Consider the following 12,293-nt stretch of genomic DNA (forward strand, 5'->3'; position numbering starts at 1 on the left):
TAAGGCTATCCTAAGTAAACAGTAATATGTCATATGTGTAGACTTGATGGGACATACATAAGGCTATCCTAAGTAAACAGTAATATGTAATATGTGTAGACTTGATGGGACATACATAAGGCTATCCTAAGTAAACAGTAACATGTAATATGTGTAGACTTGATGGGATATGCATAAGGCTATCCTAAATAAACAGTAACATGTAATATGTGTAGACTTGATGGGATATGCATAAGGCTATCCTAAATAAACAGTAACATGTAATATGTGTAGCCTTGATGGGACATACATAAGGCTATCCTAAGGAAACAGTAATATGTATAGACTTGATGGGACATGTAAAAGGTTATCCTAAGGAAACAGTAACATGTAATATGGGTAGACTTGATGGGACATGCATAAGGTTATCCTAAGTAAACAGTAACATGTAATATGTGTAGACTTGATGGCACATGCATAAGGCTATCCTAAGTAATAAGTAACATAGAATATGTATAGACTTGATGGGACATGCATAAGGCTATCCTAAGTAATAAGTAACATAGAATATGTGTAGACTTGATGGGACATGCATAAGGCTATCCTAAGGAAACAGTAACATGTAATATGTGTAGACTTGATGGGACATGCATAAGGTTATCCTAAGGAAACAGTAACATGTAATATGTGTAGACTTGATGGGAAATACATAAGGCTATCCTAAGGAAACAGTAACATGTAATATGTGTAGACTTGATGGCACATGCATAAGGCTATCCTAAGTAATAAGTAACATAGAATATGTATAGACTTGATGGGACATGCATAAGGCTATCCTAAGTAATAAGTAACATAGAATATGTGTAGACTTGATGGGACATGCATAAGGCTATCCTAAGGAAACAGTAACATGTAATATGTGTAGTCTTGATGGGACATGCATAAGGTTATCCTAAGGAAACAGTAACATGTAATATGTGTAGACTTGATGGGAAATACATAAGGCTATCCTAAGGAAACAGTAACATGTAATATGTGTAGACTTGATGGGACATGCATAAGGCTATCCTAAGAAAACAGTAACATGTAATATGTGTAGACTTGATGGGACATGCATAAGGTTATCCTAAGGAAACAGTAACATGTAATATGTGTAGACTTGATGGGAAATACATAAGGCTATCCTAAGGAAACAGTAACATGTAATATGTGTAGACTTGATGGCACATGCATAAGGCTATCCTAAGTAATAAGTAACATAGAATATGTATAGACTTGATGGGACATGCATAAGGCTATCCTAAGTAATAAGTAACATAGAATATGTGTAGACTTGATGGGACATGCATAAGGCTATCCTAAGGAAACAGTAACATGTAATATGTGTAGTCTTGATGGGACATGCATAAGGTTATCCTAAGGAAACAGTAACATGTAATATGTGTAGACTTGATGGGAAATACATAAGGCTATCCTAAGGAAACAGTAACATGTAATATGTGTAGACTTGATGGGACATGCATAAGGCTATCCTAAGAAAACAGTAACATGTAATATGTGTAGACTTGATGGGACATGCATAAGGCTATCCTAAGTAAACAGTAACATGTAATATGTGTAGACTTGATGGGACATACATAAGGCTATCCTAAGGAAACAGTAACATGTAATATGTGTAGACTTGATGGGAAATACATAAGGCTATCCTAAGGAAACAGTAACATGTAATATGTGTAGACTTGATGGGACATGCATAAGGTTATCCTAAGGAAACAGTAACATGTAATATGTGTAGACTTGATGGGAAATACATAAGGCTATCCTAAGGAAACAGTAACATGTAATATGTGTAGACTTGATGGGACATGCATAAGGCTATCCTAAGAAAACAGTAACATGTAATATGTGTAGACTTGATGGGACATGCATAAGGCTATCCTAAGGAAACAGTAACATGTAATATGTGTAGACTTGATGGGACATGCATAAGGCTATCCTAAGTAAACAGTAACATGTAATATGTGTAGACTTGATGGGACATACATAAGGCTATCCTAAGGAAACAGTAACATGTAATATGTGTAGACTTGATGGGAAATACATAAGGCTATCCTAAGGAAACAGTAACATGTAATATGTGTAGACTTGATGGGACATGCATAAGGTTATCCTAAGGAAACAGTAACATGTAATATGTGTAGACTTGATGGGAAATACATAAGGCTATCCTAAGGAAACAGTAACATGTAATATGTGTAGATGTGATGGGACATGCATAAGGTTATCCTAAGGAAACAGTAACATGTAATATGTGTAGACTTGATGGGAAATACATAAGGCTATCCTAAGGAAACAGTAACATGTAATATGTGTAGACTTGATGGGACATGCATAAGGCTATCCTAAGAAAACAGTAACATGTAATATGTGTAGACTTGATGGGACATGCATAAGGCTATCCTAAGGAAACAGTAACATGTAATATGTGTAGACTTGATGGGACATGCATAAGGCTATCCTAAGTAAACAGTAACATGTAATATGTGTAGACTTGATGGGACATGCATAAGGCTATCCTAAGCAAACAGTAACATGTAATATGTGTAGACTTGATGGGACATACATAAGGCTATCCTAAGTAAACAGTAACATGTAATATGTGTAGACTTGATGGGACATACATAAGGCTATCCTAAGTAAACAGTAACATGTAATATGTGTAGACTTGATGGGACATACATAAGCCTATCCTAAGTAAACAGTAACATGTAATATGTGTAGACTTGATGGGACATACATAAGCCTATCCTACGTAAACAGTAACATGTAATATGTGTAGACTTGATGGGACATACATAAGGCTATCCTAAGTAAACAGTAACATGTAATATGTGTAGACTTGATGGGACATACATAAGCCTATCCTAAGTAAACAGTAACGTGTAATATGTGTAGACTTGATGGGACATACATAAGCCTATCCTACGTAAACAGTAACATGTAATATGTGTAGACTTGATGGGACATGCATAAGACTATCCTAAGTAAAAAGTAACATGTTATATGTGTAGACTTGATGGGCCTTTTGGTTGTTATCTAACCTCAAATTCTATGTTTCTATTTGTGTCTGATTTGGAGCAGTAAAGCAATGTGATCTTGAGAGTATGGATATGATTTGAACAGAACACCACATGTGTCATCTGATCGGACAATGGCCCAGTGATAGGTTGAATTCAAAGCAAAACATGTCTGATTTGGAAGCGCTGAAATGTAATCTTTGATCTATAAAGCTCCCTGGGATAGCTGTGGGAAGTAGAGCAGTAAATGTTTTTATAACAGGAAAGGCAGGTTTGATTTACTCAATGCCAATACTGATACTGTCTTGATAGAACCTGGAGATAGCAAACAATAAACAAATACAACATTTAGCATTTCAATATTTTATTCACTGTATAAAAACAAAACATCAGCAACTATACACATTGTGTATCGTTTCAAGTAATGAAGTGAAGCCTTGTTAAGAAAGCAAGTTATAAATATATATAAAAAAAATTAAATTCGTACACTTGTTTGTTCAAGATTCGTCCTCAATAATTACAGCACATGCTGTATTGCAGGTGTTATCAAACCTGTTCCTCGAAGGCTACAAATATACCAGATATTCATAACCTTTCCAAGCACAAATGTAACCCAGCCAGGTAGTGGCCCCTGATGACCAGATGTGGCCCCTGGTTTACAGAGAGCTGCATTTACCATGTGTCACTATATACAAACATCACAATTCTGTTGAGAATATTTTTCAGTGCCAAATACTGAAAGCAATATTTGTTTTTCAGATATAAATAGCCCTGTTTTGTGGTTTTTATATATTGTTGTGTTGAGTTCTATTCTTTGTGAAATCTGTTAACCTTTTTAACTACTAATACTTTTATTTATGGAATTAAGAATACATATTTTAAAAATTAATGGATACTTCAATATAAATTGGTGAACTGTTTTTTCTTCTTAAAAAAATAAAATTAATATAATTGCTGCTAGGAGGCTTATTAATCGATCAATAGCCAAATACACTGCATGGCATTGGAATGCAGTACCTTAAGAAAGCTAAATCTCCCAATATATTACATTGCAAGCTATTTTGCCTGCATTATAACTGTACCTTACTTATACTTTGAACACTATGGCTTTCGTATTCGTACCTAATTACTATATAACATATAAAGCCTTTTGAACGTAACCATATTGCCCACATATTGTGGAGAGAAGCCATTTGTCAGAAAGTTAGACAGCGTATTTATGGCTCCTGATTAAACAAAAAAAAAATATTAGAACACTATTTGTCTTGCTAAACAAGCCAGGCAAATAACTTAAAAGGCACTTTCATGTTGTGATTAAATATGGCAGGTAGAATCTAAAAAAGTCAGTCTGCAGACACTGGGGTGAGAGGTCAAACCCAAAAATGTTCTTTCATGATTTGGATAGAACATACAATTTTAAACAACTTTCTAATTTATTTATATTATTTGATCTGCTTCATTCTTTTGTTATCCTTTGTTGAAAAGCATGCCTAGGTAGGCTCAGGACCTGAAAGCTAGCTGCCGATTGGTGGCTGCTTACATATTCCTCGGTCACTGCCTTAACGATTGGTTCATCTAGCTCCCAGTAGCACATTGCTGCTCCTTCAATAAAATACCAAGAGACTGAAACAAAATTGATCATTTAAATAAATTGGAAAGTTGCTTAAAATGTTATGCTCTATCTGAATAATGAAAGCTACCGTGTACAGGTAAAGCTCCTCTCATGCTGCAGAGAGATTGGAAAATATTGTTCTCATTGAACCCTGGTATCAAGATGTCACTAGATGTCACTAGAATACATTGCAATAAGTGATGTCAGCGTTTGGCATCAGCTTCTTAGATGATTAAACAGTGGCAGAATGTCACGAGAGGATGTGTAAGGATACGTTTGCATTTTCACTTCTTCCTTAAAAATTCCAAAGGATCATGTGACTAATCATGTGACCTAGATAAATGTTAGATCACTCTATACATGATCCTATAACTTAATCTTAGAATCTGACATACAGTCCCTACTGCTAGAAACATCATTGCTCATTTTTTTCAGTGACATCACATGTGATGTCAACAAAACATGTTGAGTGGCCTCTAAATCAGCCATATTCTTTAGTCTCCAAAATGGGTCAGTATATGAGTTTGTTGTTACTGGGATACGCTTGTAATGAATGGGCTGCAATTATATTGAACCAATGATATGAAATTACTGAGTGGATAATCGTATTGGAATGTTGTCTTCTGTAGGATGCTGTGGACCAAACCTCAAATGTCTCCTCTTATGTTCAAACCTCAATCCTCATCTTTGGTCTCGCTCTCTTCATCTTTGGTCTCACTCTCTTCAGTGTCACTGCTCTCCTGCTGGGCCAGGTTATGGATCGCGGCTTCATCCAGTTCCAAGAAGCTGGTCAGTAGTCTGGCAATAGCTTCAACATCACTTGGAAAGAAGACATTTGAGACAGTGAAACACTAGCAGGCACGTCTATGGTTACAGCTATCACACAACATTGTAAAATAATGCTACCCCATTACCTTCTGTTGCTCATTACAGCACTCTGAGTCAGGGGATGAGAGATTCCGGTTACAAACCGCAAGACAATTAGGTAGCCCTTCCCAAAATATCGCACCTTCTCCTCCTCAACATTCACATCACGAATATCATTTAGACGGACCACCACTGTAAGAGAAAAGGAGAGAGAGACACAGAGCACATGATACCCAGTTATAGGTCACCAATTCCTCCGCATCACTTCCTCATTTCTTACAAACATCTAACCAACATGATTCCCATTCTGTTTGCTCATAAAAAGATCATCATCTAGATTGCTGCAGATCGAAATAATCAAAACAAGGGTAATTTATTTTTGCTAAAATTTTCCTCCCCATTAAAAACCAGCTCTTTGCCTTCTCCTGCTGGCCAGGAGTTGAATATCCCACTAGTAATTGGAATGACATTGTGGGCTCTCCATGTCATAGGAAAGAAAACCATTTCCTTCATTCATATTTAGCCAATATAGTCATGAAAAAAAACACGTTCTTAAAGGGACAGTCAACACTAATAATCATTGAATCAATTACAAACTAATAATATATAATATAATTTAAATCTCAATGCAGCCTGCTATGCTTACCCATCCTTATGTGTTACCGTTGAAACATTTCACTGTTATTCGTCTTTTTTCAAATACAAATGGCCTCCAAACTCCTCCCCATCTCTTCCTTCATTCAAATATTTTTTTATTTTTTTTTCCGTCCTAAGTCCGTGCACTATATTGAGCGTGACGTCACTTGCTATTGAGTGTCGAATGCGAATGCACAGTATCGCTATACTCACTGTTTGAAAGAGGAAGTGCAGGGGGAAGTTTTAGGAAGCACACCTGTGAGAAAAAGCGCATCAGCGGACGCGTTCACGTCAATTTTACCATGGAGACGGATTTGATTGGCTGTGATCAAATACTAGGATTGGAGAAGAAATGATGGGGAGGAGATTCACGGCCATTTTAAACGGTCACAATACACTTTCAATTGCAGGATAAGTCACAGAAGATGGAGTCTGAATTGTGAAGCAGTGATACGCTTCATTTCGTATGGGGGCAATGAAATTCTTTAGGTAAAATTATTTTCAGTGTTGACTGTCCCTTTAAACTATAATTATAACTTACAAAACTCTAAACAAAAAATAAAACTAGTGCAAAAAAACAAAAAACTCACTACTCTTTCAAAGCCTCCACAGGTGGAGTGGGAATCAACTCATATGGCTGACAATCTGTTTCAGCCATTGAGCTACTGTTGCCTTAATGCTTATTTTTACTTTTTCTTAGTCTTCCAGTAAAGGACAAACACACAGCTGAGATATATCCCTCGCAATACAGCAATTATTCATCAAGGATCCGTTACATTCTAGCAGATTACCACCCTCTAGTTAAGCTACATATGAGATGCTGTCTTGTTCTGAGGGAAATTCCCCGGACATTAACCCTCAATACCTGGACAGGTGAATACATTGAATATGGTGTGAATGATTTGTTCTACATCTGAAGACACTTTCTGTAGAGGTGTCACAGGCCCCAGAAGGCAGACAATGATTTATAGAAACAGTAAATTCGGTTAGATTCATCATCAAATAAACGATGAGAGTGAACAACAGAGTGAGTGTTTTTAAACAACTTGTAGACAATGTATTTTCTTGTGTACTCATCATGTTACTTTTGATGTCGTCAGAGTGATTTTCATACTCTTAGATGATCTTGGAAAATTGAACGGTTTTCTGGTCCTGGAAATGTCAAATTATTTTGTAAAGGACATTTTTTTTTTAAATTACGCTTCACAAATTAAAGAGACAGTCTACTTGATTTTTTTTATTCTTTAAAAAGATAGATAACGCCTTTGCACAACCAACATTGTTATATTAATATGCTTTATAACCTTTAAACCTCTAAATCTCTGCTAGTTTCTTAGCCCCTGCAGGCCGCCTCTTATCTCAGTGCATTTTATCAGCTATTCACAGCCAGACAGTGGTAGTTCATGTGTGCTAAATCCCGTGCAGTTGTCTGACACAGCACTAATTGGCTAAAATGCAAGTCAATAGATAATAAACAAATAGCCAAGTGATCAGGAGGCAGTCTGTAGAGGCTTAGATACAAGGTAATCATAGGAGGTAAAAAGTATATTAATATAATTGGTGTTGGTAAAGCAAAACTGGGTAATAAACGGATTATCCATCTTTTTAAAAAATAACATTTTTTAGGTAGACTGTCCCTTTAAAATCACACATGTCTTAAAATGGATTTAATTTAAAACAGTATTTTTTTCAGCAGTCAGGGGACATTCACTAAAAAAAAAAAAAGACTGCATTTCTCATCACCTCTGCTGTGGCCAATTAGGGACATATAGGTCACGGTGTAGGAGTGATCTAAAATCCATGAAATACACTTCAGCCTCTCCAGGGGGAAGTAAAATCCCTACAATTTCCTGAATTAAATTAATAAAAAAATAGGGAAATGAATAGCAAATGGACACTGGTTGTTTCTCTATCCCTAAACCTTTTGAGGTCAAATACACGTTGAGTTTAATGTCCCTTTATGCTTGTGGGGCACCAGTGTACACCTATAAAGTGCTTTTATGCTTGTGGGGCACCAGTGTACATCTATAAAGTGCCTTTATGCTAGTAGAGCACCAGTGTACACCTATAAGGTGTCTTTATGCTAGTAGAGCACCAGTGTACACCTATAAAGTGCCCTTTATGCTAGTAGAGCACCAGTGTACACCTATAAAGTGCCTTTATGCTAGTAGAGCACCAGTGTACACCTATAAAGTGCCGTTTATGCTAGTAGAGCACCAGTGTACACCTATAAAGTGCCGTTTATGCTAGTAGAGCACCAGTGTACACCTATAAAGTGCCTTTATGCTAGTAGAGCACCAGTGTACACCTATAAAGTGCCTTTATGCTAGTAGAGCACCAGTGTACACCTATAAAGTGCCTTTATGCTAGTAGAGCACCAGTGTACACCTATAAGGTGCCTTTATGCTAGTAGCGCACCAGTGTACACCTATAAAGTGCCGTTTATGCTAGTAGAGCACCAGTGTACACATATAAGGTGCCTTTATGCTAGTAGAGCACCAGTGTACACCTATAAAGTGCCTTTATGCTTGTGGAGCACCAGTGTACACCTATAAAGTGCATTTATGCTAGTAGAACACCAGTGTACAACTATAAGGTGCCCTTTATGCTAGTAGAGCACCAGTGTACATCAATAAAGTGCCTTTATGCTAGTAGAACACCAGTGTACACCTATAAGGTGCCTTTATGCTAGTAGAGCACCAGTGTACATCTATAAAGTGCCTTTATGCTAGTGGGGCACCAGTGTACACCTATAAAGTGCCGTTATGCTAGTAGAGCACCAGTGTACACCTATAAAGTGCCTTTATGCTAGTAGAGCACCAGTGTACACCTATAAAGTGCCTTTATGCTAGTGGAGCACCAGTGTACAACTATAAAGTGCCTTTATGCTAGTAGAGCACCAGTGTACACCTATAAAGTGCCTTTATGCTAGTAGAGCACCAGTGTACACCTATAAAGTGCCTTTATGCTAGTAGAGCACCAGTGTACACCTATAAGGTGCCTTTATGCTAGTAGAGCACCAGTGTACACCTATAAGGTGCCTTTATGCTAGTAGAGCACCAGTGTACACCTATAAAGTGCCTTTATGCTAGTGGAGCACCAGTGTACACCTATAATGTGCCTTTATGCTAGTGGGGCACCAGTGTACATCTATAAAGTGCCTTTATGCTAGTAGCGCACCAGTGTACACCTATAAAGTGCCTTTATGCTAGTGGGGCACCAGTGTACACCTATAAAGTGCCTTTATGCTAGTGGGGCACCAGTGTACACCTATAAAGTGCCTTTATGCTAGTAGAGCACCAGTGTACACCTATAAAGTGCCTTTATGCTAGTAGAGCACCAGTGTACACCTATAAAGTGCCTTTATGCTAGTGGGGCACCAGTGTACACCTATAAAGTGCCTTTATGCTAGTAGAGCACCAGTGTACACCTATAAAGTGCCTTTATGCTAGTGGGGCACCAGTGTACATCTATAAAGTGCCTTTATGCTAGTGGGGCACCAGTGTACACCTATAAAGTGCATTTATGCTAGTAGAGCACCAGTGTACAACTATAAGGTGCCCTTTATGCTAGTAGAGCACCAGTGTACACCTATAAGGTGCCTTTATGCTAGTAGAGCACCAGTGTACACCTATAAGGTGCCTTTATGCTAGTAGAGCACCAGTGTACACCTATAAAGTGCCGTTTATGCTAGTAGAGCACCAGTGTACACCTATAAAGTGCCGTTTATGCTAGTAGAGCACCAGTGTACACCTATAAAGTGCCTTTATGCTAGTGGGGCACCAGTGTACACCTATAAAGTGCCGTTTATGCTAGTGGGGCACCAGTGTACACCTATAAAGTGCCGTTTATGCTAGTGGGGCACCAGTGTACACCTATAAAGTGCCTTTATGCTAGTGGGGCACCAGTGTACAACTATAAAGTGCTTTTATGCTAGTAGAGCACCAGTGTACAACTATAAAGTGCTTTTATGCTTGTGGGGCACCAGTGTACACCTATAAAGTACCTTTATGCTAGTAGAGCACCAGTGTCCACCTATAAAGTGCCGTTTATGCTAGTAGAGCACCAGTGTACACCTATAAAGTGTCTTTATGCTAGTAGAGCACCAGTGTACACATATAAAGTGCCTTTATGCTAGTAGAGCACCAGTGTACACCTATAAAGTGCCTTTATGCTAGTAGAGCACCAGTGTACACGTATAAAGTGCCTTTATGCTAGTAGAGCACCAGTGTACACCTATAAAGTGCCTTTATGCTAGTAGAGCACCAGTGTACACCTATAAAGTGCCTTTATGCTAGTAGAGCACCAGTGTACACCTATAAAGTGCCTTTATGCTAGTAGAGCACCAGTGTACACCTATAAAGTGCCTTTATGCTAGTAGAGCACCAGTGTACACCTATAAAGTGCCTTTATGCTAGTAGAGCACCAGTGTACACCTATAAAGTGCCTTTATGCTAGTAGAGCACCAGTGTACACCTATAAAGTGCCATTATGCTAGTAGAGCACCAGTGTACACCTATAAAGTACCTTTATGCTAGTGGGGCACCAGTGTACACCTATAAAGTACCTTTATGCTAGTGGGGCACCAGTGTACACCTATAAAGTGCCTTTATGCTAGTGGGGCACCAGTGTACACCTATAAAAACCTTCAGCCTCTCCAGAGGGAAGTAAAAACCCTACAATTTCCTGAATTAAATTAATAAAAAAATGGGGAAAATTAATAGCAAATGGACACTGGAAAGTTGTTTCTCTATCCCTAAACCTTTTGAGGGCAAATACACGTTGAGTTTAATGTACCTTTATGCTTGTGGGGCACCAGTGTACACCTATAAAGTGCCTTTATGCTAGTAGAGCACCAGTGTACACCTATAAAGTGCCTTTATGCTAGTAGAGCACCAGTGTACACCTATAAAGTGCCCTTTATGCTAGTAGAGCACCAGTGTACACCTATAAAGTGTCTTTATGCTTGTAGAGCACCAGTGTACACCTATAAAGTGCCGTTTATGCTAGTAGAGCACCAGTGTACACCTATAAAGTGCCTTTATGCTAGTAGAGCACCAGTGTACACCTATAAAGTGCCTTTATGCTAGTAGAGCACCAGTGTACACCTATAAAGTGCCTTTATGCTAGTAGAGCACCAGTGTACACCTATGAAGTGCCCTTTATGCTAGTGGAGCACCAGTGTACACCTATAAAGTGTCCTTTATGTTAGTGGAGCACCAGTGTACACCTATAAAGTGTCCTTTATGTTAGTGGAGCACCAGTGTACACCTATAAAGTGTCTTTATGCTAGTAGCGCACCAGTGTACACCTATAAAGTGCCTTTATGCTAGTGGAGCAACAGTGTACACCTATAAAGTGCCTTTATGCTAGTAGAGCACCAGTGTACACATATAAAGTGTCTTTATGCTAGTAGAGCACTAGTGTACACCTATAAAGTGTCTTTATGCTAGTAGAGCACCAGTGTACACCTATAAAGTGCCCTTTATGCTAGTGGAGCAACAGTGTACACCTATAAAGTGCCTTTATGGTAGTAGAGCACCAGTGTACACCTATAAAGTGCCTTTATGCTAGTGGAGCACCAGTGTACACCTATAAAGTGTCTTTGTGCTAGTAGAGCACCAGTGTACACCTGTAAAGTGCCCTTTTTGCTAGTAGAGCACCAGTGTACACCTATAAAGTGTCTTTATAGGTGTACACTGGTGCTCTACTAGCATAAAGTGCCCTTTTGCTAGTAGAGCGCCAGTGTACACCTATAAAGTGCCTTTATGCTAGTAGAGCACCAGTGTACACCTATAAAGTGCCCTTTATGCTAGTGGAGCACCAGTGTACAACTATAAAGTGCCCTTTATGCTAGTAGAGCACCGGTGTACACCTATAAAGTGCCTTTATGCTAGTGGGGCACCGGTGTACACCTATAAAGTGCCTTTATGCTAGTGGGGCACCGGTGTACACCTAAAAAGTGCCGTTATGCTAGTGGGGCACCAGTGTACACCTATAAAGTGCCTTTATGCTAGTGGGGCACCAGTGTACACCTATAAAGTGCCTTTATGCTAGTGGGGCACCAGTGTACACCTATAAAAACCTTCAGCCTCTCCAGAGGGAAGTAAAAACCCTACAAT

The 12,293-nt window shown here is 38.6% G+C and overlaps 1 protein-coding gene across 3 annotated transcripts in view; it reads right to left on the reverse strand.

Annotated features, from left to right (window-relative positions):
* Positions 1 to 3,403: 3,403 nt before the first annotated feature.
* LOC128656110 (cytochrome b-245 chaperone 1 homolog) overlaps positions 3,404 to 12,293 on the reverse strand; it is a 50,418-nt gene continuing 41,528 nt past the window's right edge. For all 3 annotated transcript variants that reach the window (XM_053709820.1, XM_053709838.1, XM_053709828.1), the window contains exons 6-7: positions 5,583 to 5,727; positions 3,404 to 5,487 (exon numbers count right to left, since the gene is read on the reverse strand). In XM_053709820.1, the coding sequence (XP_053565795.1) occupies positions 5,343 to 5,487; positions 5,583 to 5,727 (290 nt within the window). In that variant the 3' untranslated portion in view covers positions 3,404 to 5,342. The remainder of the gene's footprint in view (positions 5,488 to 5,582; positions 5,728 to 12,293) is intronic.

This window comes from Bombina bombina, chromosome 1 (genome assembly GCF_027579735.1).
Source record: "Bombina bombina isolate aBomBom1 chromosome 1, aBomBom1.pri, whole genome shotgun sequence".
In the NCBI taxonomy this organism is placed as follows: Eukaryota; Metazoa; Chordata; class Amphibia; order Anura; family Bombinatoridae; genus Bombina; species Bombina bombina.